General features: G+C 39.7%; 1 protein-coding gene across 1 annotated transcript in view; it reads right to left on the reverse strand.

The window, feature by feature from the left end:
* Positions 1–7,277: 7,277 nt before the first annotated feature.
* pcdh7a (protocadherin 7a) overlaps positions 7,278–27,078 on the reverse strand; it is a 54,291-nt gene continuing 34,490 nt past the window's right edge. The window contains exons 5-6 of the mRNA XM_058069931.2: positions 13,663–13,864; positions 7,278–10,844 (exon numbers count right to left, since the gene is read on the reverse strand). Of these exons, the coding sequence (XP_057925914.2) occupies positions 10,309–10,844; positions 13,663–13,864 (738 nt within the window). The 3' untranslated portion in view covers positions 7,278–10,308. The remainder of the gene's footprint in view (positions 10,845–13,662; positions 13,865–27,078) is intronic.

Raw genomic sequence — 27,078 nt, forward strand, 5'->3', positions numbered from 1 at the left:
GCATATGGAACCTGGGCATTCAGTCAGGACGTAATCCACCCTAAATACCATATAATCATAAAAACACAATAGCAATGTTTGGCGTTTCAGAATTGGAGATGAATACAATTGTTAATAAAACAAGAAACTCAGTAAAAAAAAAAAAAAAAAAAAATTATAATGTAAAAAAAACTCCAGTGGAAAAAACACGAACGAATGACGCCGGGAGCGCAGAGTGCAGGTCGGATTGCAAGGTTTATAGTGCCCACTTAATGTGCATTTCCAACCATGCCTGGTGCACTGACACTTCTATCTTACATGTACTTTCACTCACAGAAGCGATGCCGTAGGTCAATGCTCATTCCATCGCCTGAAAGACGTCTGACTGCCCTCTTCCCACGAGACAGATTTTCTGTAAATGAGAAATATCCTCGTTTTCTTCTCGAGACACAACAACTTTCTATCGATCCAGATATCATCATCTCCACACAGACATGTTTGCGACGCTGCCATCTGCTCTGGGACTCAACCAAAGGGATGCAATGTCGATTTTGTGAGTCAGACATATTGCAAAAGGTCATTAAATTATATAGATAAACTACATTTGTGTGTGTGTGGTATTGTATGAAAATATGCCAAAACAATGCAGATATTTCACATTCCTTGAGAACATCAGGCAGCTGTTTGGGGGAGAAAACGGCGTTTGGGCAAATTACTGAGCCAGCTGTGCTGTCAGTGATGAAAAGTCCCTGGGGTCGTTTCCGTGCATATCTTAAAATGCATCAAGCTTGTGTGCAAAATGCTTTAGTGCTCTCTCAAATTCATCATCATTGCAAAGCAAGCACAAGCACAGACATTTTGGGAGGCAGGTGCTCAAGCCAGAAAAAGGGCACGCATTGAGAAAATTATTCATAAAATTATTAGCATTATATGTTATTATAATTTACATGTGTGGGTGTGTACATATATATCAGCATTGTGCATAATAAATAATCCAAAATACAACATTTTTATAAAGCTGACAACACAGTACACACTTTTTTTTAATATACCACAATATACCTCACCAGGGCTGCATGGCGAATGAGCGGTTAGCGCAGGTCACACAACTCTGTTCGATTCCCCACTCTGGCATCTCTGTGTGGAGTTTACACACTGTCTCTGTGCGTGTGTGGGTTTTATCGTGCATGTTAGATTAATTGGCGACTCCAAATTGTCCATAGGAATGAATGTGAGTGTGAATGGTTGTTTGTCTATATGTGCCCTGTGATTGGCTGGAGACCAGCCCAGGTGGTACCTCACCCAAAGACAGCTGGGATAGGCTCCAGCATGCCCCTAGTGAGGCTAAGCGGTATAGAAAATGGATGGATACCTCACCAGACTGACATGTAGCTCAACTTTGTCTCAATAGTTCAGATTTTAAATGAAAAAAACTGAACTTTGTAGAACAGTAATGGTCATTAAACACAGTAAACTAAGTCTTTTAAGTACATTTTTTTAGGCTGCGCCTAAAATGTTTTCATCCTTATGCTTATGCTAGAGTCCAATAAGCTGCAGCCGCTCAATCTCTGCATGCGCCTGTTGCAAAGGATGTTACAGTAAACCAAATATTAATATTCCTGAAATGTCTATCATGTACATATATGTGCTAGAAAGTAGTAATAGGTCAATGCCAAGCCCGATGAAGTCAATGCATAGTGGAAAAGTTACAATTTGGCACATAACAGGACGGTTGTTATTGTCAGTGCTTGATAACCATAATCCTAACTCCAACTGTAATTGTTACCAGAGCCCTAACTTCAGGTCATGTTAACCATAACATAACCCAAACTGCATAAAAAGTCATTAAAAGAAATGCAAGCACAGGCTTCAGAATAATAACAGTCACCACTATGTAGCTTCATGCCTCTTTATGTACACCTCGATAAAGCGTATACGTGAAAATGACAGTGTGTCATGTTTTCCATCAGGAAGGGCACTTGTTTGAAGGGCTTACGCCGATGTGGCCATGAAATAAGATGAAAAGACACAGAATCCAAATATAATATAAAAGCACGTCAGCGGCTTGGCTCAAATGAGAGCGTCTGTTTACCACTCTGCTGTACGGCTTTCCTCAATAGAGGGACACAAAACCTTGACAGGATGTATCCCAGCTCTACAGCAGTCACCCTGGACTTTGGAGAGTGAAATTTCCTTTCTGACAGCCTATGCACAAATAAGAAAAATAAGAGAATTCAATCAAGAGCAATAATATTCTTTTAATCTGCACATAAAAGCAATTCTCTGTAATTAAATCCGGATTGATAAAGATACTATTGTTGTATAATGTCAACTCATGTAATGTTTCTACTCATCTGGATGAAATCAATGTAAAAGGACTCATTGGTCCATCATTTGGGGACCTTAAAGGGACTTTTAAAACATATGTATACATTTATACATGTTCTACATGACATAAACGTGTCATGTCATAAAATTGGCGTGTTTTTAACCTATCCCTGACACAAGAACATGTAGCTCCGCCAAGATGGTTTGTGTTATTATCGAACATTCTTCTCCGATCATGTGCTCCACAGAACCTTACAGATTTATTTATCAACATTAATGTTGATAATGGTTGAGGAACAAGATTGATTTATGCTAGATTTTCAATGTTTTAATGAAGGCTGCTTATGATATATTTTATCTTTGAGTTTTATGATTGCCGATTGCTCCTTGGGGATGTCGTATAAGAGGATGTAGGGCTGCGCGGTGGAGGGAGTGGTTAGTGTGCAGGCCTCACAGCTAGGAGACCCAAGTTCAATTCCACCTTTGGCCATCTCTGTGTGGAGTTTGCATGTTTCATGTTTCTCCGAGGATTCCGGTTTCCTCACATTCCAAAAACATGCTAGGTTAATTGGCGATAGGTATGAATGTGAGTGTGAATGGTTGTTTGTCTATATGTGCCCTGTGATTGGATGGCAGTGTGTATCCCGCCTCTCGCCCGAAGACAGCTGGGATAGGCTCCAGCACCCCCATAACCCTTGTGAGAATAAGCGGTAGAAAATGAATGAATGAATGTTTCCTATAGACTGAAACTGCTGATTAGTTCAGAACAGTAAAATCATGATGGTTAACATTGAAAAATGACAAATTTTATGATGTTATTTGCGAAATTAAAGTCTGCAAACACAACCAAACAGATGTCACACCTTTTTCTTCCTGAATAATTGTAAATTATTACTAATGACCCACTGGTTTTCAGTTTGACATGACACATTCCATAAAATGTGGAGTAAGAAGTGCCTGTGTTCATAAATATTTTATCATTTTTAATCCTTTCTGCCTCCTTTTACAACTGAATAATGAGTGAGGTCAGTCTTAGTGATGCACACTTGAAGGCATTTTAAGGTGTGACTTGTTAGCATTATGCTTCAATAAAGATTTTTTTTAGTAATAATTTATTGCTCTTAATTCTTGTGTAGTGAAATGTGTAATGTTAAAAGTGTAAAATGTGTCAAAAACACCACCAACCACTAGGTGTCACTGTTGCCTAGTAGACTGAAGGAAATGACCTTACACGACTTCATGGCGTGGAAAGTCCTTCACCTTACAAAGCCTTTTCTATTTGCAAGTCCTGACTCCACAGTTTGCTATCATTGTTTATTATAATCTATTATAATTGGCTATAAATCTCTTTAAACAGAATCTAGATACAAATGTTCATGAGAAATGAGTTTCCGTCTTATTCTTAACTATGGAATGACAAAATGATTATTATTGTACAATAATGGTAAATAATTGTATGGACATAGTAATCTTTACCATATTTAATTGCCTGAGGCTCTCAAAGAGCTCATTAAAACTGATTATTGATTTTTCCCCCTCAATTAAAATGTATATACTACGATTTTAGTCATAATTTACATACTCAAAACTACATCAAAATGCATAGTTTTTCATAAGTGTTTAGATTGCTGCCCCTCTCTTCTTACGCAATGGACTAGTCCAGGGGTCGGCAACCTTTACTATAAAACTAGACATTTTACCCCCTCGCTCACAAAAGAAAAATATCCTCGAGCCGCAAAACATAATTTTAAAACAATATCTTATAAACTTAATTTTACAGAGTGTGAATCTTTCTTAATTTGAGCAGTTTTAACAAGTGCAGTGTGTATGTGTAATGGATGCCAACTCAGTGGGTAATGGCAGTATCATCTTGGTTAAACGTCAATACCTGATGCCTGAAGAAATGTGCAGCGACGGGCTCACAGCCATAGCATATTGCGAGTCTCCCAAGATTTTGATTGACTGCCACATTTGGAGGGAATTTTGGGGTGTCAAAGAAGTTCAGAGGAGAAAAGGCGGAGTTGATGGAATACTCTTGCTAATATCAGATCTTGCTAATCTTGAAGATAAATGTAGATAAAGATGTGTTTGAATTAAATGTAAAGTTACTTAGTATGTTTACTTAATTTCCCATGCCACTGCTTTTTTATTTATGTGTTTTTTATTATTATTATTATTATTTTTTACAAATGTCAAATAGTTCCAAGAAATATATAGGTCCTGTGAGAACCTGGCATCCTCATTGGTCAGTCAAATGAAACTCCTGATTGGTCTTGTCTGGGCAAACGCTATGTGGGAACGCATTGCAATTTGCAAGCCAGACTTCAACTCAGAACTCAGCCAGGTTTCATTCAAGGTCTCACAGATAGTCAGATTTTTAAAAAAACTACAAAAATGACAAAGATGCATATTTTCCCCATTCGGTTGTTGAAAAAAAATACTTGCGCATTGCGAAGGGAGCCACAACAAAGAGGCTGAAGGTCCACATGCGGCTCTGCAGCCAAGGGTTGCTGACCCCCGGACTAGTCCATGTTACCGCTCTTATTGTTTATTTATTGTCGTTTCGCACATGTTTTTTTTAAAATGGCGCTTAATGTTCTTACTGATTACAGAAAGAGTTGAGATGATTGACTTTTTCGGTATCCCAGGAGGATTTTCAGCACTTTATCTAGTCCAGGAAGTCGTAAAATGTTCTCATATTCACACCAGTTAGAAGATGATGAAGATTATAATTTCAAATTGTTTTTGGCTGTGTATATAAATGCGGCCAAGTAACCAACAACTTACGTTGACAGATAACTATAACAGATTTCCTGTAGTAATGCATTCCTCAAATCTGCTGTTGAGATTCCTCATGGACGACTGCAACATCTCAGCTGGGATAGTATTCATTTCATCCTGAATTCCCTGTTTTAACTCATGCGGAGTTCTTGGTTGAGTCCCAAGTTGTAAAAACGTCAGAACTCCTTCTGTGCAACTGTCAAACTATCACCGTTTTTATGGCAAACGCACGCTGTTTTGCCCGTGCCACTGATCCATGGCGGTGTTCACTTGCTCAAGGTCACTGTCTCGCAGTGCCATGTCTGCCAATATGCACTTCACCTGTACATACTCACTAAAAATGTAAAAAAAATAAAATAAAAAAAAAACATGTGCATGGCTCCAATGACTAGGTTAGATGATGAAATACCCCTCTGAGTACAGCACAAATAAAACAAAAACATACATGTTGAGCATTTAGGATTGTTGCCCTCAGGACGACCTGTAAAACAATCTTTAAAAAATATAACAACACAAAATATTAACTGTGCAAACAAGGAGGCTCTATCCCTACAGGGCGGGGGGGACCTCTGTCGAGGCTGCTCAGTACAATATCACTAATAACATTAGCAGAACAGAACAAACACAAGGAAATGAGTTGAGTGGAGTGTCTCGGTCTGCATGTTCATTAGAGGTTCATGCAGTATCCATACATTCATATGTTTATTGTAATTATGGATAACTTGCACTGCTACAATTAGCATTGCAATTAAAAGTCCTTTTATTAAGCATGATTAGGTGCAGGTACTTATGGTAGGAACAAGTAAGGAAACTGTGAAGGTCACAGCACAGGTGATGAGAACAGGGGGCTTATGAACCCAACTCATTGCAACTAATTGCATACAGCTGATCACAATTCCACTAAGGTAAAGCGCCACATTTTACCCCCAGCAGGAGGTGCAGCAATTCCTGTCCTGTGAAAAATGACATGCACAGTTATTATCCTGTTTAGGGTTTAGTCTGAGCCTGACGTTCGAGTTCACCCAAGACTTGTCATCAATTTACACTAACATCCACAACTATGGACCATGAACCTATCGTGTATATTCAGACTGTGGGAGAAAAAACCCAAAGGCAACTCATGGAAGAACATGCACATCCAAAACAAAGATGCTACAAGAAAGATTTAAACCGAGCTGTTGTTGTTGTGCGTGGGTTTTCTCCGGGTACTCCGGTTTCCTCCCACATTCCAAAAACATGCTAGGTTAATTGGCGACTCCAAATTGTCCATAGGTATGAATGTGAGTGTGAATGGTTGTTTGTCTATATGTGCCCTGTGATTGGCTGGCCACCCCAAAGACAGCTGGGATAGGCTCCAGCATGTGAGGATAAGAGGTATAGAAAATGAATGGATGGATGGTAATATTCCCAATATTTTGCCTTTATGCCCATATTATTTTATTATTATGGAAAAGTTTTGTTTTGCTTGTTTCTCATAATGTTATATGGAATATATATATATATGTTATATATATAATGTTATATTTAGACGGCGGTCTCATGGTTAGCGTGCAGACCTCACAGCTAGGAAACCAGGGTTCAATTCCACCCTCGGCCATCTCTGTGTGGAGTTTGCATGTTCTCCCTGTGCATGCGTGGGTTTTCTCCGGGTACTCCGGTTTCCTCCCACATTCCAAAAACATGCTAGGTTAATTGGCCACTCCAAATTGTCCATATGTGTGAATGTGAGTGTGAATGGTTGTTTGTCTATATGTGCCCTGTGATTGGCTGGCGACTAGTCCAGGGTGTACCCTGCCTCTCGCCCGAAGACAGCTGGGATAGGCTCCAGCACCCCCCGTTACCCTTGTGAGGAAAAGCGGTAGAAAATGAATGAATTCAATGCTCCTAAAAAAAGCATTTTTTTGATAATATTCCAAGTTTACTCTTGTAAAATTATGACTTTTTTCTTTTAGAATGCAAAAAAAGTACTTCATTTTTAATGTTGTTTTTCCATTTCTGCTGTAGTTTTATTTTAAATTTCCAACTACATACTTGCAATAACATTGCAAAGAGGGTGAAGACCATTAAATTGACAAATTAAGTGATCAAGTTGGAAGATGCTGCCAATCTCGCCAGGATATACTGGAAGCACAACTACTTTGTGAAGATGTCACAGTCCGAGTGTGTGAGTCATAAAAACCTCCACATGAGAGTGTTCAACGTTTTTAATGTCAAATTCAAACTTTTACAGGATTTGTCTTCATAACCAAACCGTGTGCTGACAGGTCCTCTTCTCCCTTGTCATAGCAAATGCAATTAGTTCAGTAAATCGTTAAGAGGAAGGGGGGGGGAGCAAAAAACAGAGTGAGTCCCTTAAGAAAAGAAAAGGAATCCTTCCTCCGATGTATTTTTTTTTCCTTTCATCATAAGTGCAGATTTGAAGAGCGTAAGCATGCCATTGTCCTTTACGGTGTCCAGTCGTGTGTCGCCTGTACATGGCTATCTAGTATAAGACTAACAGCACAAGAAGGAGGGGGGGGGGGTAACTGGTGCAATCCTTCAGTCCACTGTACAATCTGGCAAAATGTCCTCATTAAGTCTGCCTCCCCTTCTTGTTTTTGCAGTAGTGAAACATGTTTAAACGTGCAGTATATTATAAAAAAAGAGATACACACCCACACTGATTCATTTACAGTGAGTTCCCTTGAAAGGTGCAATAATGAAACTGCCTTAAAACAGCAGATATAACGAGCCTCTTGACAAAGTTTCCTTTCGGGGGAATCCATTCCAGCAGTTCGTTTTTATAAGCTGATCCCCAATAAAGTTCATCAGTAAACATGGAGATAAAGACGGATCCAGGTAGAGAGTACATGACACATTTGTTAAGGTGCGTATATACAGGACATGGGTACACATAAAGTCATCCTCCACGGGAATCGGAACTGCTGCTGCAGAAAACCTTCAATGCCCCCCTCTCCCGCCCCAATGATCTGCACCAGAACAATGAGGAAACACACTTCCTGACAATTTGCGGTTACATTCACATATTGAGACGTTGATAATAAGATCCGTGTAAGATGAAGGGAGGAGAGGAGCCATAAAAGGAACTCATTAAGACCAGAGGGACGTGCTAACCCTATTATCCCTATCCGCACTCTCATGATGGGAATTAAGATGTGCTGGCCTCGATCTGCAGCTGCCGCTCCTCAAAAGTGGGAAGGGCGAAGGAGTTCATGCACAGAAGCAGGGGAGTGCTTCAGAATGTGCTGCATTTTTGGAAAGTTTTGTGCAACCTCCACTTAAAGATGTCACCTCTCTTCCTGCCATCTTTATCTCCATTGCCACTTAAGCACAAAGTTATAGTACAGATGTAACCAAATAGGCGTGTTTTTTTTTTCCAAAAAGGAGGAAAAAGTAGTTAGCATTATCTTTCATGCAGCGTCAGCTTTTTTCCTCCCTACTATGAGACCTACCTACATTATGCCGAATATGTTTTATCTGCATATTGTCTAATGTTACATACAATAGATGTTCTTTTAATGGAGATGAATGTTATTTAAATACATTGCATGTTTAAAATAGCAGTTTGTATGCGTTAGTGTGCTTGTCCCTGCATGAAAGCGAATGCCCATTGTCTTTATGTTACAGTGTCAATGTACAGATGTGTGTATACTGTACTGCCTAAAGGCATGTGTGTGTGCGTGTGTGTGTGCGTGTGTGTTCATGCACACGCAGGGTCATGGTAGGGTCTTGTAGGTAAGTTGGAAACACTGCTTTGTTATCCAATGCACGCATACTTTATATACATACAGGCTGGGTGTGAAGGCATTATGTCAAACACACTGTGATACTATTTATGCTCTTGTGTTCTGAGTGGTTACATTAGAAAAAAAAAAATTACATAGTTTCAGTCTTGTTCTTAAAAGAGTACCTGCTTTAAGGATCATAAGATGATCGTGTTGTAACTGTACACTTGTTCTCTGGTACAATGCAAGAAGCAGAAGTACAGTTGGTGTCCATTTTTGTCCCTTAAGGTACACTGTACACTAATGTAACCCACATAGGGCTAACTAATTGACTACTGGTACATTTTTTAAGAAAGTGAACCTTGTATTATCTAACTGGCTTAAATTGTACAAAGGAGTATTAGGGTCAAAGTCAAAGGGAAATAAAATAATGGCACTGGGGGAATAGTCATCATTTTATCATTATTATTATTAATATAGTTGTAATAATGTAATTATACAATGCAATTTGTAATTTCATTTATGAAAAAAATACAAGACTAAAAAATGTAATGTTACAAGAAAATAGTCTTATGATGAGAAAAAACTGTACGGGAATAAAGTACAAAAATATTACCCGCAAACAAGAATAAATTTAATGTAATAAAAAATGTTGAACCAAAGAATATAGGCGACAAAAATAATAGTCCTAATTTTACAAGAATAAGGTATAATGAGAAAAAAAATTACAAAAGACGAAAACAAAATAAAAAAAATATTTTGTAACAAAACACTGTCATATTATGAAAAGAGAGTTGCAATAATATAAGAACAAATGTCACAGTTTTCAGAATAAGGTGTAAATTTCAGCATTAAAATAATTTAAAAAATATGAAAGCCTTCCTTTCATGACATTAAATCATTTTCCTTGCAGCTTTCTGACTCTATCTATGAGTCAGGATTGCTACTTTATTCTTGTAACATTGTGTCTTTATAGTCATAAATGCATATCTATTTTTTCATTTTATTGAGACCCTAATACTTCTTTGTTAAAATGCATCCAGTAAGCTTTGTCTGTTTTTTTCTGCTTATCTATAAAAGTGAATGTTTGTTGGTTGAGTCTTGAAAGTTAGGTTTCATAGTGAAGCCTTTCCGGCACGGTGATTTACACAGTTTTTCTTCACACAGTTGCCTCAGTGGCAGAAGGTCAGGCATGCATCAGATTCAGGTAGAAAAAAAAATAAAGAAAAGATGAAGTCGTCCTCCTCCACATGGACATAATAGAACCATTGCCCGCAGGCAACTTTCACTTGTCATTTTTTTTTTTTAAAGAGAAAGTATTCCTGGCAGGAGCTCTGAAAATAGTTAATGCATCACTCGTTGAAGTTTAAGTGCCTATAAATATTAGAATCCACAAGTTCTGAATGCATGTACAACTTTTGGGAAACCATCATTTTCACGTTCTAAAAAGTCCTTCAAATGTGGCGACGGGTCGATTGCTGCATGGTTGAAGAGGTCACAGGTAGACTTCACGGCGTGACAAAGTGAGGCAGGACGTGGTCTTGTAGTCCCCTCCAGTCCGGGTCAGAGGTATGACCTCAGTTGGGTTTTGGCCTCCTTCCCCACCTCCCTCTTCCTGTTGGCGCCTCCCGAAGCCAGCACTGCTGAAGGTGTCGTATGACGCAGACGTCATCTTCCGGTTGAGAAGGTTGCGATTGTGGTCGCCCATGTTCTTGTTCGCTCTTCCCAGGGTACCCAGAGGGTCACCGTTGACTAGGGGTAACCTCTGACCTTCTCCGGGGACGACCACCCCCGGTTCTGAGCTCCCAACACTACCCGCACTCTCACTGTCGCTCTCGTGGTCATTTCTACGCAGATTGTTGTTGTCGTCGCCGGGGGCAAAGGTGGAAAGCCGTGGGGGGTCGCTACCGTGGCGTTGGCGCTGGCGAGGCGACGGGCGCACTGGCATCCAACACGTGTCCGAGTGGCCGAACTCATCACACTCTCGGGTACACTTTCCAGTCAGGGCGACATCTGGCAGCTGCCTGGCATCTGGACACACAAGGAAAGCAGCATTTAGAAGCATTTTGGGGTGATTCCATTAAAGGTATGAGCACAGAAAAGTTGCTGAATAGTCAGTGAAGAAGACAAAAAAGGCAAGAAAGCAGAAAAACGCTGAACTGCTGACTAAATCCAGCTGTGCTCAGCTATCATGAGAGATGAAAGGTCGGCTGGAGAAGGAAACCACTGGTGAGACCAAAGAGAATACTGTTATTGAATACTACGATGACATGCAAGGAAAGGAGTAAGCCTTTTTAAAATCCCATTAATGCTGGTTCAGGAGGTTAGTGAGCCCCCCCCCACACACACACCTCATAGCAAAGGTCAGCGTCATTATCTATGTCAAGGAGTCGTGCATGGATCAATATTGACATGATTAATACAATAAGGAATAATAAAGATGATAAATCTTGCTCATTAATGTCATACAACATACTGACCGTATGTGTATCAAAATATAAAATGGTGATGGTTTTATTTCATTTGAACATGCATCAGATTACAATTGAGTGCATCCCATAATCAGTTCACAGTTCCACATGTCCAAAAAGAGTAGGAAGAAGCAAAGCTTATTAAATCCTACCCCTCCATCTGGTACTTTTACAATCAGTAACTGTTACATTTGTTCACTTCCTGCTTTCCATAATACAGTTTAAGTTTTTTTTTTTTTTTTAATAATGCACCTCGTGCCGAAGTACAAGGTGATATGACCATACAATGACATATTTTAGCTGTTTGAAGATTAACTATATCAGCAAGTTTAAGTATTTGTGATTTTAGAAATAAGGAGTTAGTATGTTCTCTGAAAAAATATATAATATATATATATATATATATATATATATATATATATATATATATATAATATATAAAAAGCTGATATCAAATAGACAGTAAACTACATGAAAATTTTAATGTAAAATTAAAATCACATGAAGAATGGCATAACATGTTGAAAATCCACAATCCATCCTCCAATTCACAGACCTGGAGGAAGTTGGAATAATAATAATAATAATAATAATAAAGGATTGGATTGATATAGCGACTTTCACGGTGGAACCCATTATTCATTCACGCACATTGACACCCGACTCAATTGATCCTAGTATGCAACCCAGACTTCAAGTCAGTACTAAATACTAAACCTAGTATGTGAAGACAATGTATGTCGGCAAAGGCCAGATACTCGGTCAAGATCTACTATTAACTGCTAACAGCAGAAAAATAAGTTCATAAGAGGAAATGAGAAAAGGAGGACACCCACACACAGGATTAATGGGCTGGGTGTTTTGATTGTAGAGGAAACATACACTATGGAGATCTTGACACACAGCCTGCAGCTGCAGGAGGTTGAGTTCAAGGAAAAACGAACAAATGAACACATTTTAAGACCAGTTACCGAAAAATACCATAAGGAAGAGTAACAAAAAAAAATTTAGCTGCTTTCAGTTTTGAGTTCTTATCTGTACAGTATAGATAAATAAATAAATATGATCAGTTTCTCAGTAGTATTTCAAACTGGGGGTGGGATATTTCTGCCTTGACAACCACTACCTGCCCTAGACTAATGCTTCTAAAGTAGAGGCCACATGAGCCTAAACAAGCACGTAATTATGTATTCTAATGTTCTCAGCTAAATCCCTCTTTTCATTTGACCGTGACGAAAAGTTATTAAACTCGCCCCCTCATCCTACCCCGAAAGGAAAAAAAAAAAATCCTCCAGAAATCTGCTGTCTGTGTGAAAGCAGTGCTAAACTGCATGCTGAGCACCAAAAGCAGCCAAGGTCACAGTGACCTTCATGCTCTAACCACAGTTCTTCCAGTTCTGGCATGTCCATATGCTATACAAGGGAAAGAGAGATTCCATAGCTGACTTTGGTGGTGGTGATTTTGAAGAACATCTTATTTGTTGCTCCCCTAAAAGACCGAGTTATCATATAAAAATGCCAACATAAAGTACATACAGTTCTCACATGACTATTCATGTGAGGTCAAGCTTGAAGTAAAAGTTGAATAGCATGTGTGCGGCCTTGAGGAACAGAAAATATAAACTTCGGCAGTCCTAAATAAATGCCATTCTTTTGCAAAAACTTCTCCCTTTCAAACTTCCTCTTCAATACTCACCTGTATCAAAAATCACATTTTCATCTGTAAATATTACGCTGCTTTTATCCAATGTTCTTTTATTGGTGTCATTGTCAGTGATATAGAGTGTCGGAAAAAGTTCTAAATAAATTAAATACATGACTTCTGTAAAGGCTGTAATTATAGCAGGGCGTTTAATTACCTAAAACACAAAAAGGATGGGGTCTTAATCGGAAGCAGGCAATAATTTGTGGGAGGCTGTTATTTTGGAAATGTTAAAACTCAACTTAATTTTTTAAACTAATAAAATAATTGTGAGTGTTGTTTGAATGGTTGTTTGTCTATATGTGCCCTGTGATTGGCTGGTGAGCAGTCCAGGGTGCACCTCTCCCGAAGACAGCTGGGATAGGCTCCAGCACGCCCGCGGCCATCGTGAATGAATGCAGCTATTGCTTGTACTTGTTTTTGTAGACTACAAAAACAAGTACAACTACTACGTATATGACGACTACAGAAGAATCAGTGGCTAACTGAATAATGGTATTAAACAGAGTAGTTATGGTAATGTTATTATAAAGATAATGTATGCATGTATGCACGCATTTCATCTTTACTCAGCACACATCCCACTTTTATTTGGGTGGACATTTGGGCTGGTCCACAACAAAAACCCTGCTAGACTCTGTGTGTGAGTGTGTGTGTGTGTGTGTCAGACACTGACCATTCTCCACATGTTCCTCCTCCCCCACACTACCCTCTGGTGTGGTGCGCTCGTAACCTTCCTCCGGCAGCGGCAGGACTCCCAAGCGTGGCCCTGATGAACTCTTGCTGCTGGGGGTCTCCGAGTCCTCCAGGCCGCTGTCATAGCAACCAGCATCCTGGGCCTGACTCACCACTGAGAAGGTCACACGGCGAAGGGTCCCCTGCAGGGCACGCACGCACACAAACACAAACAATATGGGATTAATCATTAGGGAAAGTCCTAATCGGAGATTGCCAATCTGGGGATTAGGTATAGGCAAGACATATTGAGATTATCTGGTCGTGTTTACGTTCAAGAGTGATACAATACAGGATAATGTTATCAACCAATCATGGTGGCCTTGTAAACTTTTTGGGTAATCTGGATTAGATTAAAACTACTGGGCCATGACTGTTTACAAACGTATGGCCTGCCCTCCGCTTATTCTTCATTTGGAATGTGGCTTCATTGCAGCAGCGGAGGAACATATAGTCCTTTTAACATGGATTATGCCCTATGTGCTACAGCTACATCTAGTGATAGCCAATAGAAGAGTTCTTCCATAAATTCTGCCCTCCTAACAATAACCAGAATAGCGTTTCAGTTATGTGCCTTACAGTATGTCTCAATGAACAGTTTTTAATACAAACAGCCAGTCAGCATCACAATATCTTGTTATTAGAGCACAATATAAACAACAAACTTAACTCACTAAAACAAAATGTCCTGATCTGATTTTTGATAGATTTTTTGAATATGGTTATGAAAATAAGCGTTATATAAATAATAACAAAGTAGTGCTGTAATGTCATTTTCATTACACAGCATGACCAACATGCTGGCTGTTTGTCACTAACCTCTGTGAGTCAGGTCACTAATCGAATAAAAGATCCAATAAAAGATAACATTGGAAAAAAGGGTATGACTAATAATCATTTGACATGGTTATGGGTCAATTTGTGGTGTCATTTAGAATAAGATATTTTTAGTAATTTATTGATGGTCCTTGGAGTGAACAACCGGCGGTTACAGCTGCACTTCCTGTGAAAGCTGCCTGCACCATGACATGTCTGCATGATGGTGTTGCGTTTTCTTCTTCTTAGAGGCGGCAGGAGTTGAGTGGCAACCATCTTTGAGGTGCATTAGTACTGCACTTAGCATGTTGGACGTGGATATGTTATACATTTCAAGATTAAATTTCCTCAACATCATTCTGTGATCACAGAGAATGCTGTTTATTATGAATTAAAAGGACAGGACTGTACCATGTTTGTTCAGAGATGGGGAGTAAACCATGCCATTGTAACTCAATTACTGAAAATGGAAAATACATTCCTTGCTCGATCTATGACACACATGCTGTTGTGATCATCTTTGACCTCTGAATTCTCACCTGAAATTGAACTGCGTATGACAAAATTTTATCAAAAAAGAGATTGAGGGAACAACAAAATAGGTCATTGCAGCAAAGGGGAGACTGTGGGGAGATATTGCAAAGGCACAAAGAAAGGAGACAGGAGTAGAGTAGACCGAGGACAGTAAAAATTTTACAATTGTGCAGCAATGATGAATCTTCTCGGCCATTGAGTGACAAGTATTGGTTTACATCAACCATATGGTATCAACTTAACTCATACAGAAGCCCAGCTAACCAATCTATTTATAGTACGGGGTAGTGCTCGGGTTAACAACGACAAGGCCCCTGTAGTAAAGTCATGAAGTGCAGTGGAAATGGAACATTCGTAACCCAGGAATTCAATCATCATTCATCCGACAACAGGCTGCTCCAGAAGGCCATCTCCCCACCAGCAGTGACAAAGCTCCAGTCAAGGCAGTGATTCAGTAAGTCCACATCATTCACTCAATGCGAAGATCACACCTGCTGTGATTTCCAACACACAAATCACCTCCGTGTAGTCAACGTAGTTGTGGAAACATACATCAGAGAGACTTAAATGACTCCTTGTGGCCTCGAGGGATCACTCGGCACCCAGAAGCCCATTTCTATAACACACAGCTCATAGCTCTTCTCATACCCATTTACCTGCGTTCAACATCACAACCCTTTCAATTTCCATCGCCTTTGAAACTTGCAGTGTGCGCACGGGATGAAGAAAAGGGAACACAGTAAAAAAAAAAAAAAAATACAGATTAGAGCGGAAAAAACTGAACGAACCAATTGTCGCCTCGGGATGATCTGGAGGGAAAAGTGATGGACGGCTGGGATAAAAAGACTCTTTCTCACCTTCCAGTCACAAAAGGAAAAGGGAACATTTGAAGATTTCACCTAATGAACATGAAAGACTGCAAGGCAGTAAAATTAAGTAAGCAGTAGGGTGCACATGTTTGCTTGTCATCTGGCTTTGAGATGAAAAGAGGAAGTCTAATGAAAGAAGTAGTGCCTTCATCATAAGATGCAGTCTATAGACAAAAGTTTTGGGAAACCCCGCCTAATAAATTAATTAATCCATTTCGGGCTGCAGCCAGCAGGCCCTGAGGTGTATGTCCCATAATGTCTTCATAGTATACTTTTAATGAAACAAGTTCCGATGCAACATTTCAGTCTCTTGCTGTTGTTCAACATCACTGAGAATTTCCATCAAACTATTTTCATATAAATGAGACATGAAGACCTTAATGCTAGTTTGACATATACACGAGACAGTATTTGGAAAACATCCCATTTTAAACTTGAAAATGTGTAACTATGGCAACTGAGCACTGGTTAATTTCCTCACTCACATTACCTTGTCCACTCATGGTTTAGGGCAAATAGATAAAAAAAAAAAACATAGTTTGTGTAAACAGTTATTATTGGGCTTGTTCCGAGGTGGAATGAAATATTAATATAAACACGTAGAAGGAATAGTTCAGAGAATATTACGAAATAAAAAAGAGGGACAGGTGCAACCAACAGGGAATAATAATCAGCTTCTGAAGTTAGGAAGATTTCAGGAAGTCTTGTACGACTTTTACGTAAATCAGGGGTGTCCAAACTTTTTCCCTCAAGGGCCACATAGTGAAAAAGGAAAGGACGCAAGGGCCACTTTTATATTTCGTCGAAAAGCTAAGAACTTATATAGGTGCGTATTAGTGTAAGCTTCGGACTGTACTCTTTTTTTTAATTTATGCTATTGCTATTTTTTGATGTTGCATTTTTATTTCACACTGAATCCTTTGTGGCTCTGTTGCGGCCGCCGGATGCATTCCTCAAGATTGAAATCCCTGTTGTCGGCTCACACTAGCAGTTCCGGCTACGGTGGCCGTACAGCACAATGGAAAAAATCCATTTGGGGTCTATCTTTTCTTTCAGATGCCACCGTTGGACCACTCTGGTCAAGCTATCAGGAATATTTCAAGCCAAATAGGAAACCAGATACCACAAGGTTTGAATTTGAAAGTGGAAAACCACAGCTTTGTGGATGAAATATACCACACTGCGGCTCTGCAGGCAAATATTGCTATTGTTTACTAGAACTTTCTGTATACAAGGCTAGTTATGACATGAAAGTCTGCTGTCGCGAGTGCGGTTTCCGCAACTGGGGTGGAAGCTCCAGTCAGTGTGAGTGGCACTTTGTGGCAATCCAGACTGGATCAGGACCAGAGCTGCACAGTTGTCAGTGTGAGCATCAGAGTTGAGTTTCACCTTGGAATGGGTTATGGCTGCACTCTGTACTGTGTGTTTATTAAGGATTATTATTTTATGTCTACAGGGGCTCTAATTATGTTAAAAAATGTCTTTGGAATGTCATAAACAGGTTTTCTGCGCTCTAACTATGAAAATGTTTGCAAAAAATCACTTATCGCGGTCGGGTCTGGAACCGTTTCTCTATGATAAACGTGGGGTGATTTTAATTATTTTCTGCATATGCAGTGAGCAATTTTTTATTGGTGATAATGAATAAATTAAATGCGTTTGACAGATAACAGATAAGAATTATAGAGGAAATGTTACAGGCATAACAAGTAGTTCTGTTGCAGTGTTTGGAAATACAACTTGAAAAATGTGTTTTATTTTATTTATAAAAGATCCCCAAACATGGGAGGGATGCTTAGCCCTTTGCCCACTTGCACCGTGCATGTAAGTGTGTGTGTGTGTGCAAATATATGTGTCTGTTCCACTACTGAATTCATCAGTTCAGCCATAATTCCATCTAATTCAATTTCCCTCTGGTTCCCTTGCTGGTCCAAGATGCCCTCTTTCATTCTTTCACCCGGCTAATTTTATTTTCCGTTCACTCTATCCTCGCTCCCAATGAAGACCCTCCCCCCAGCCTCCCTCTGAATGCAGTCAACTCTGCTGCTCACAACAGTAACTCTCCCTATTCTCCTGGTCCGTTCTTCTCAACCTGCCTTCCTCTTCCTCTTTACTAGTCAGCTTTATGATGTGACGATCAATAATGTGCCCTTGACCTCGTTATGAGTCCCTCTCCTCTTCCCCATGGAAGGTTTTATTGACCCATAACTCCTTCACTCGTGCTTCCTCTCTCTCTCATCCTTGAAGAAAAGATCTGCTGAAGTCTTCAGTTAAAAAAAAACCCTGATTAAATTCAATTAGTGTCTAAACTGCACGTGTTGCAATCTTTCCACTTTAAGTTCCCAGAAACATACAGTACAGTTCAACAGCCACACACATACTCTATGTATTTATACAGCACTTGAATGACACTAACTACTAAATTGGCCTGAAAATGAGAGTGTTTTCCCTTGAAAAAAGTCTGAAAAAAAAGGTTGTTCATGTAGCTTTTAGAGATTCGACTACTACTTTCGATTACTTTTTGCGTTTTTTAACAATTCACTTTTATTAAAAATGCTTTCAAGTACTTCTCAATTTATGACTTTCTAAATATGAGTTGTAACTTTATTAAAGCACTGTAGACAAATAGTTACTTTTATACTTCTATTAACCTAGCAATTAACCTAGCATGCATGTTTTTGGAATATGGGAGTACACAGAGAAAAAACACATGCATGCACCTAAACCCAGGTCTCTTAGTTCCTAGCGCTAACCACTCTTCCACCGTGCAGCCTGCTTTTATTGACTTATTCAGGCCAATACAACAATGTACTGTGCAATTGAATTAGACATAAGTGCAAAATGCATAGTGTAAAGTGAATTCTCCTCTAATCCTGTTTGTTATATGTAAAGCTTATCCTGTTGATTCATGACGCAGACCAGCATGCAGCAGGACACAAATTCCCATCCTACTGCGCACACAACTCACGCAAACAGCCACCATGCTGCAGGTGTTGTATATTCACAAATACACACGTGTTGACAATACAGACGCATGTAACAAGAAGAGAGGGAGACTGTTAATTAACTTGAGCTCGTTAAATCTTTTTTGAACCGACTGGCGAGGAGGTTTACACACTAATTACCTTGATGACTGAGGCAACTTGTGCATGCACACACACACACATGCAAATCCTTCACATTAAAGACACAAATGTTCTCACGAGCTGATAGAACACATTTTGCGGGCGTTAAAATCCTCACGTGCAGCCTTAACATGCACACACACAAAGGTGTGAAGTCTCTCACATGAGCATATGCGCACACAAAGGTGAAAACATCACATTTTCACTGTGATCAAAAAGTTATATTCATAGTTTTTTTCTCGCCTTAGATTATTCTGAGTTCATCGTGCCTCTGTTTGACTGACAAAGCACCCAAATTGTGTGCGGATTGTTGCTGTTTGTATTACAGCCTTTACGTTCTATACACTGACTGGACCACCCACTCATATATACAAACAGCACAGTGAAAGCACCTCCTGTGTCACCACTGAACTCTAATGGTCCGTGTCAGATGAGCGGAAAGGGTTTTTTTTTTTTTTATGTCTCTGTCAAACTCAATTAATATTCCATCAGGCATGAATTCATAGACAGCACTGCACCTTACACACCATTCATCTGTGTGTGTATGTGTGTGTAGTATTATGCATAATGCTGGCACTAATAAAGCTGCAAAGAAACCGCAATGGCTCTCCAAGGCCTACCAATTCTAATTTGAATTAGTACAGAGTTTTCTACACAGTTGTATGCAGTAAATGACAGTTTTTGACTGTCATGTACTACCTCATTTTCCACCAATTACTATTCCAAATGTCACATTGCTGTTACTGGACACACACAGTCTGACATACTATTTAAAGTTTATTCTGACATTACTACATCAGCACCCCATGGACAGATATAACTATGATAACATAAATAGAGTGTATGTTATGGTTTTCTTGATTTTTCCAAAATCACTTATTATTATTGTATTTCCAATAACGTTTACTCTTATGAGCTATTTATGTTGTCATAAATTTGTCCAAACAACTGTATGTCTAGTCGTACCAGGCATTAAAATGAAGTTACTGAGTTACGGTTACTAAATTCAACAACTTTTTGTTGAAAGTAATATTTAACTTTTAGGAATGGGTACCAAACTTGGTACTTTTATAGCCACCGACTGTACTGGACACAATAAAACCTACCAGTTTAATAAATGACAGAATGTTTTGGAATAAGACAATTTTAATGACAAGCCTGGTGTGTAGAAACATATCAAACAGCTATATGTTAACACCAAAACTCATTTTTTTAATTTTTGTATAGACAATATAACAAGTATGTGAGAAAGAACACTCACTAACAACAGCTTTAGTAATACCCTTTTAGTAGAGTAAACCTATATAAATATACAAAATATACAAATATATATATATTATATACATAATATATATATATGTATAACTATACAACATTTTAGATGTACTCATCGGTAATGGCCAAAAACACTGGCATGCCAAGATGCCAATGTTCTCTGCCATAACTGTATGGAACACAATACACCCAAATCAGCCTAAAGTGTACAGTCATGGCTAAAAACATTGGCATCTTTGGCACGCCAATGTTTCTTTACTTGTATTTAAAAATAGTATACTTAAAAGACAACAAATACTTTTAATGTCTAAGAATACATAATAATGAGCATTCTCCTTGCACAAATCTTGCCTGCTTTCACAAGGGATACCTCTTTTATCCATGCATGACTGCAATTGTTACCGACTTATTTTCCTGCCGGGGCTGTTGTGTTTTTGTGAGGAAGCAACCAGAGGCCGGTCGTCAATCAAACTGACACCTGACATCCTCTTTGCAAACGCTCTTGACAGGTAGCTGATATTTCTCAAACAGAGATTGAGGGGTGAAACTTTGCATCCTATTATCCTGCTCGCTGTCCTTAAGTGGGCGAGTTCATCCCGTGGACATGCTTTGTGTCTTCACTTGTTCAATGTGATTATTTTCATGCCAAAAAGTGGATCATTGCCATCCACATGGGATATTGTAAGACTCAATTAAAGGCCAGATTTACCAAATACTTTGAGGGGCTTAGCGGTCCCCAAAGAGGGGGGGGGGGGGTTGATTGTCTGACTGGTTTGAGGCTGACTTAAAAAATAAAAAATCAGAATCATTAATCTACAAGACACAATTGTATGAGTTGATGAAATTATGGTAATGCTCGAAAAGGCAAACTAATCAGATTAAATGTTGAGATACTGTATGCAGCTAATAACCAAGTTACAGTAATCACATGATAATGTTGTCAATATGCTCAAACAGCATTTGTACTTGATGAGTCCACAACAAAAAAAAACGTAGTAAGCGTAGTAGCACTGCACTCGTGAGTACTGTGAGAAGAACATGCCAATATGCCACATTAAAAAAGTGAATTATATAACTTGTGTGTCGATTTCCGGCACCATATGATACATAATATGGTGCGGCATGGTGATTAGTGGTTTATTCCAAAAGAAGCAGCAAAACAATAATAATGTCAAGGAGAAGAATAATGTGACTGTATGTTACAGGCCTCAGCTGCCTTGATGCTGGAATTGAAACAGTTAAGTCATGGTTTTAGTGAACGTCACTGGAAACACACCACTTTGTGTGTATGTGACAGCAACATCGACAACATCATCATCAACATCATGCTACTCGTTGAAGAAACACTAATCAAACGTACAGCTGCCACGTCTGCATATGATTGACGGTTTATTGGAAGCGTTCCAGGTTTAAAAAAAGCCCTTTTTTTCCTCCATGAAGTGGTGGCCGTATATACTGCGATATCACAGAAGGAGGTTTTTCCTTCATGATGTCATGAAAACCTGGAACTTCAAAAGTGACCATTTCAGCACCTCGTCTTTCAAAAGTGGAGCAAACCGGTGAACACATAATGAAACTGTATGTGGATGTATTTTGGTGGCGGTATGCAACGTAACTCCATTTCTTAGTAACTCACTCCATAACAAAAATGTATTCATACCAGCCACTGGCTCCCAAATAAATATTTATGTTTACGTTTTTTTGGCATGAGAGGCACAAATAGGTGATGATGCAACTTCACAATACAATAGATCTTATTGGGAGCATTTTACATTTAAGCCGTGTGGCACAAAGATGGTTATGCATTGAAGGGAAATTTAATGCATGCACATGCACACGTAAATGCCTACATGCACACAGTTCAGTTGCAAATGTAAACATTTTAAATAGTTCATGAATGTCATTTTAATGTAAAATAACGTTTTTTTGTGTGTTTTTATGTTGTGGCATCGTAGTTTAAACATTTTGGGAAAAATTTGTCAAAGTGAAAGTTATGCTTGAAATGTATTTTTTGTGATATTTTGCTGAAACTTTTCCATGTTTTACTGCTGTTTACTTAAGAACAGAGAAAGGTAGAAACAGACTTTTTTTTTGTCATGAAAGATAAAAGTCTAATCTTTCTTTTGGTATATAACTTATCTTTATAGCCCAAGAACACAATTTTCTGTGTGCCTTGAAATATCAGTAAAAATCATAAAAAAAGGCCGGCACTTGGGGATGGCTTTTGAGTTAACACTCCTTCTTTACACTAGAGAATAAGAAGACATAGCAGGAGGGATCAGTGTTGCCAATTTAGTGACTTTGTCAAAAGATTCTTGATACTCTTCTTCAAAAAAGCGACTAGCGACAAATTTAGCGAAGAGACTTTTGGAGAATCTGACATGAAAGCACAGATCAGGCTTCTTAAGGAGCAGTGAGTGCTCCTGTGGGCCCCTCCCCATTTAAAAGCACTCACAGGTGGCTCCGTCTAGTTAGAGGCATTAAAAAGAAAAGACAAAAAGAGGCGACAGAGGAACGTTCATTTTTACTACTTAACATATTGGGTTTGTGCTCATGTTTTTCACTCACTTTTTTGTCTCGCACATCATTCCACTCTCCCACAGCTTCTAGTATTACAACTATATGCATATGTGTCATGGCCAATTATGCAAATTCAACATCATTGCGTCATCCCCTCAATAATGTCCACTAAAATGTTGACTTAACAGTGTGGAATCACATCATAATAGAAAGACACATATTTGACTTTTTTTGTCCCTCCAATACCAAACTACTTTACCTGTCAGTCTGATAACTAATGCACATTTACGGTACTCTCGATTTGTATTCTCAGCATTGGCTTAAGGCTGAACCTCAGTTTGTCCACTACCCCTTAAAACCAAGGGCCAAAGCCTGGCTGTGACATAGGCAGATGAGATAATGAAATGGTTCATCACAAATTTTTACTACCATAAAGAAAAGCATATACATTTTTTTAATGTTATATAGCCTACCACAGAACATCCATCCATCCATTTTCTGTACCGCTTATCCTCACAAGGTTCGCGGGCATGCTGGAGCCTATCCCAGATGTCTTTGGGCGAGAGGCGGGGTACACCCTGGACTGGTCGCCAGCCAATCACAGGGCACATATAGACAAACAACCATTCACACTCACATTCATACCTATGCAAACATGCAAACTCCGCACAGAAATGCATGATCGGGGAATCAAACCCAGGTCTCCTGCACGCTAACCACTCAACCACAGTGCAGCCTTACAACAGAACAGCATTTTTTAAATAAGAGAAAGTAATTTTTACAAACTGTCACATTTATTGGAAAACAACAAACAAACCTAATTAAAAAAACTGCTTACAAGCAGTACTATAAAAATATTTATAAAAACAGAAGAAACAAACAATACATGGGAAAATGCAGTAGATTGCAGTGTTACATATCGGCATCGGTCGACTAGTTAGGTAAGATAAGGTGTAAGGGGTAGAATTGGGATTCAGCCTTAAAATATATATTTTGAAGTCCACAGTAGGAGGAGCCTCTATGCAAATAAAATAAATTTATTTTATATTACTTTGATTAATGGACTTGAACTGTTTAAATTCCATAAAATGAGGAGAATCAGGGTCTTCTAAAATGTTTAACCACTTTATATACTTCTTTCATTGGTTTGCATTCCTCTGTGAATATTTCAGCAGCTCCACTCCAGCGTATTTGATCTTTTTAGGGGATTTTTTTTTCTCTCACATGCGCCTTAAGTGTGAAATTAACTGGTGAGATAAGAAGATGAATATCTCGGATGCTTTGTTTTATCTCATCTACACAAACTAGTCTGTAATTCTTAACACTCTGCTTTGTTATCGCTGCTTCACTTTTCTGTTTTATGGCTGTGCCAAAGGGGGCCGCTGAATAAGGCAAACTAACATTTGGCCGACGGAGTGCACTCTCAGGTCTGCTATGTTGATGTTGACTGAGTCTCGGGTTTGTTGAAGAAACATCATACAAACGTCGAATGGTGAATCTTTTGAACCCTACTTTTATTTAAGCGATGCAATCAAAGGGTATACGGTGACGCGGTAAAATATGCTGACAGGAAGATTTTCACAAGAGGCTGTGCGAAGAGGACAAGTGTGTTAACAATTCATTTGAAGATTATATATTTACAGTGCTTATTTAAATATAGACGCTTGCTGTAGGAGAGTGACAGGGAATGTAGTTGAGTCCCTTGAGGCTTCATTGCAAAGAAGAGACATTTACTCAACGTAAGCATGAGGTCAAGAAGACAGGTAGCGACACGTGTCAGGAGAACAAATGGGAGTGAGGGATGGGTCATCAACAAGAATAAGTGATAAATGGGTGACTGAGAAAGAAGAGAAAGAGAGGCCAAGGGCAGGGGTGTAGCAATTCTGGGCCCCTGAATGTGGCACCAATTTCTTCCCACCATCCCCAGTCCTTGAACACACCACAATTATGTGCTATGAGATGCAAAGATTGAAACTTATACAAAACTTTCTCCGACGCTGCCACAGGCAGACGTGTATTTTTCCCTCTTTTCTGTCATCTTGTCCTTACTCCCAAATGCTGGTGTTGTGTGTGAATGCATACAGGTTTGATGGCGATATGACGTCTGTGTTGATCGCTCGTGTTCGTGCACTTACAGAGTCCCACCAGGTGGAATGAATCATTTTGTGCTAGGTGGGCGTTGGTAGTCTCAGACCGTTTTAATTGGTTTGCAGCAACCTTGTTATTGAACTTTCGCTGCAAAATGTGTTTTATCTTAACATTAACAAATAATTTGTATAAATGACATATTTAAATAAATTATATTATGAAGTAATTGAGGGAAAATAGAGTGAAGTGCTTGTCTGCTGTTGATTCAGGCACAACTACTTTGTTGTGAGACAATTAATGATGTGTTTTGCAAAAAAGGTTATCCTTGATATCAAGCTACCTATGTTGAACTAATACTACTATGAACATAACAATACTGTGCTGTGCTGGCATTTGGACAATGCAGAAGCTCATTTGGAGCAAGTTGAAACAGTTTGTAGAATGCTACTAAATGAACGGCAACTGTCTGTCTCTCCCACACGTTGAGGTGATGAGCTGAGGTGCCTTGTTACAGCAACACACACATTCAACTAACATGTAAATAATATAAACCCATAAACATGAGGCACACCTGTTTGCTGCCACTTAAACTTGGAGCTGTGCTACTACACACACACACACACACACGTACATGCAGTTTGTTGCAGTGGGACCACCTCTGCAGCGAGAGCAATCCTCCCGTTTTCATGCTCCTCCACTCTTTCGCCTACCGTCTTCCTTTCCGTATTTCTCTGGCTTCCCACCTTCCTTCACGCATACACAAACAATCTCTGCAGACCTCCTCTTCCTCCACTCATCCCTCTCTTTCTGCCTTCCGCCATTGCTCCCTCTAGAAGCAGGTGATGTAGAAGGGTGCTCAGCAGTATCTGACTATCAGGCCTGACTCTGTGAGAGGAATGATAATCACCGTGCTGCACTGCAGAGAGAGGAAGACGAGGGAGAGAGGCTGGGAGGGTGGGAGGAAGATTGGGGCATGAGGTGCAGAGAAAAGGGGGGCAAGTGCGGCACAAGTAGAGAAAGACTGAAAGAAAGAACTTATAGCTACTCTGTGCTATGCAATACTGCTCCCCTCAAACAAAGATCATTACCCAGCTTTCTCCTGCACGCACATGCACCCACACCCACACCAACACAATCTAATAGGGTGAAGCAGCTCATCCTTGCATTTTTGTGTGTGGACCAGCTAGGTGGAATATCAAGGGTAGTGCCATACAAAGCTACACACACACACACACACACACACACACACTATCTTGTAGTACAGCAGCCCTGTGGTATGAAGGAGAGCCTTGTGTCTGAGTGCCAGAGAACATTAACTGCAGCAGCGAGGTCATCTGATCGCCACTATGCAGTGTCTCTCCCTCTCTCCTGCAGCAGTGCGGGCCCCCCTTGTGGCCACCACTGGTACAATACCCTGTGATAAACCCCATTACAATGCAATGCAGTGCAGCTGTCACTGACCGTACATCACGTTCCCGATCTGGGAGCAGTTAAATCTTAACCGCGGCTAGTGGTCACTTAACTCACTATAATAGCCTTAACTAGTTACTGTACAAGTGTGTGTGTGTAGACAGGGATTGCTTCTGGCCTACTGCGTTTCCATCCAGCACAGCTTTGTTACCATCAAGCTGTCCACTCTGGCATTGAACGTTCTTGCCCACTCCCAGCCTCCATCTGGGCTCACACATGCAAAAACACTGGGAGGGAAAAAAAACACTGAAAAACACTGACTCTGTTCGGAGGCTTTAGAAATGTTTATCCCTTTGTGCTGCCTGGGCCATGTATGGAGGGGTGAAGCAAAAACAAAAATGGCAACAAAAGCACATAGAGTGAGACGTGAGGCCAGGCTTACCGGACAAATGCCCATGACTCAGATTAGCTCCTTTTGTTGCTGTGCTTTTTTCTGTGTGTATGTGTGTGTGCACACTCGTGATGCTCGTGGCTTTCCACGGCTCATCCCTGTGACATTCTCTCATAAATATCCATGACAGTGGCCATTGTGGGGGGAAAAGACGCAAACAGGATGGCGTCGTACAAGCGTCTCTCTGTGTGCTCGTGGCGTCCATACATATGTATGGCTTCTCTCTAGTGGTGTAGACTATTAGGCTCTAATTGTGTCCATGTTAGCAG

The sequence above is a fragment of the Doryrhamphus excisus genome, linkage group LG9 (assembly GCF_037039965.1).
Source record: "Doryrhamphus excisus strain RoL-2023G ecotype Guam linkage group LG9, RoL_Dexc_Guam_v1.1, whole genome shotgun sequence".
NCBI classification, from domain to species: domain Eukaryota; kingdom Metazoa; phylum Chordata; class Actinopteri; order Syngnathiformes; family Syngnathidae; genus Doryrhamphus; species Doryrhamphus excisus.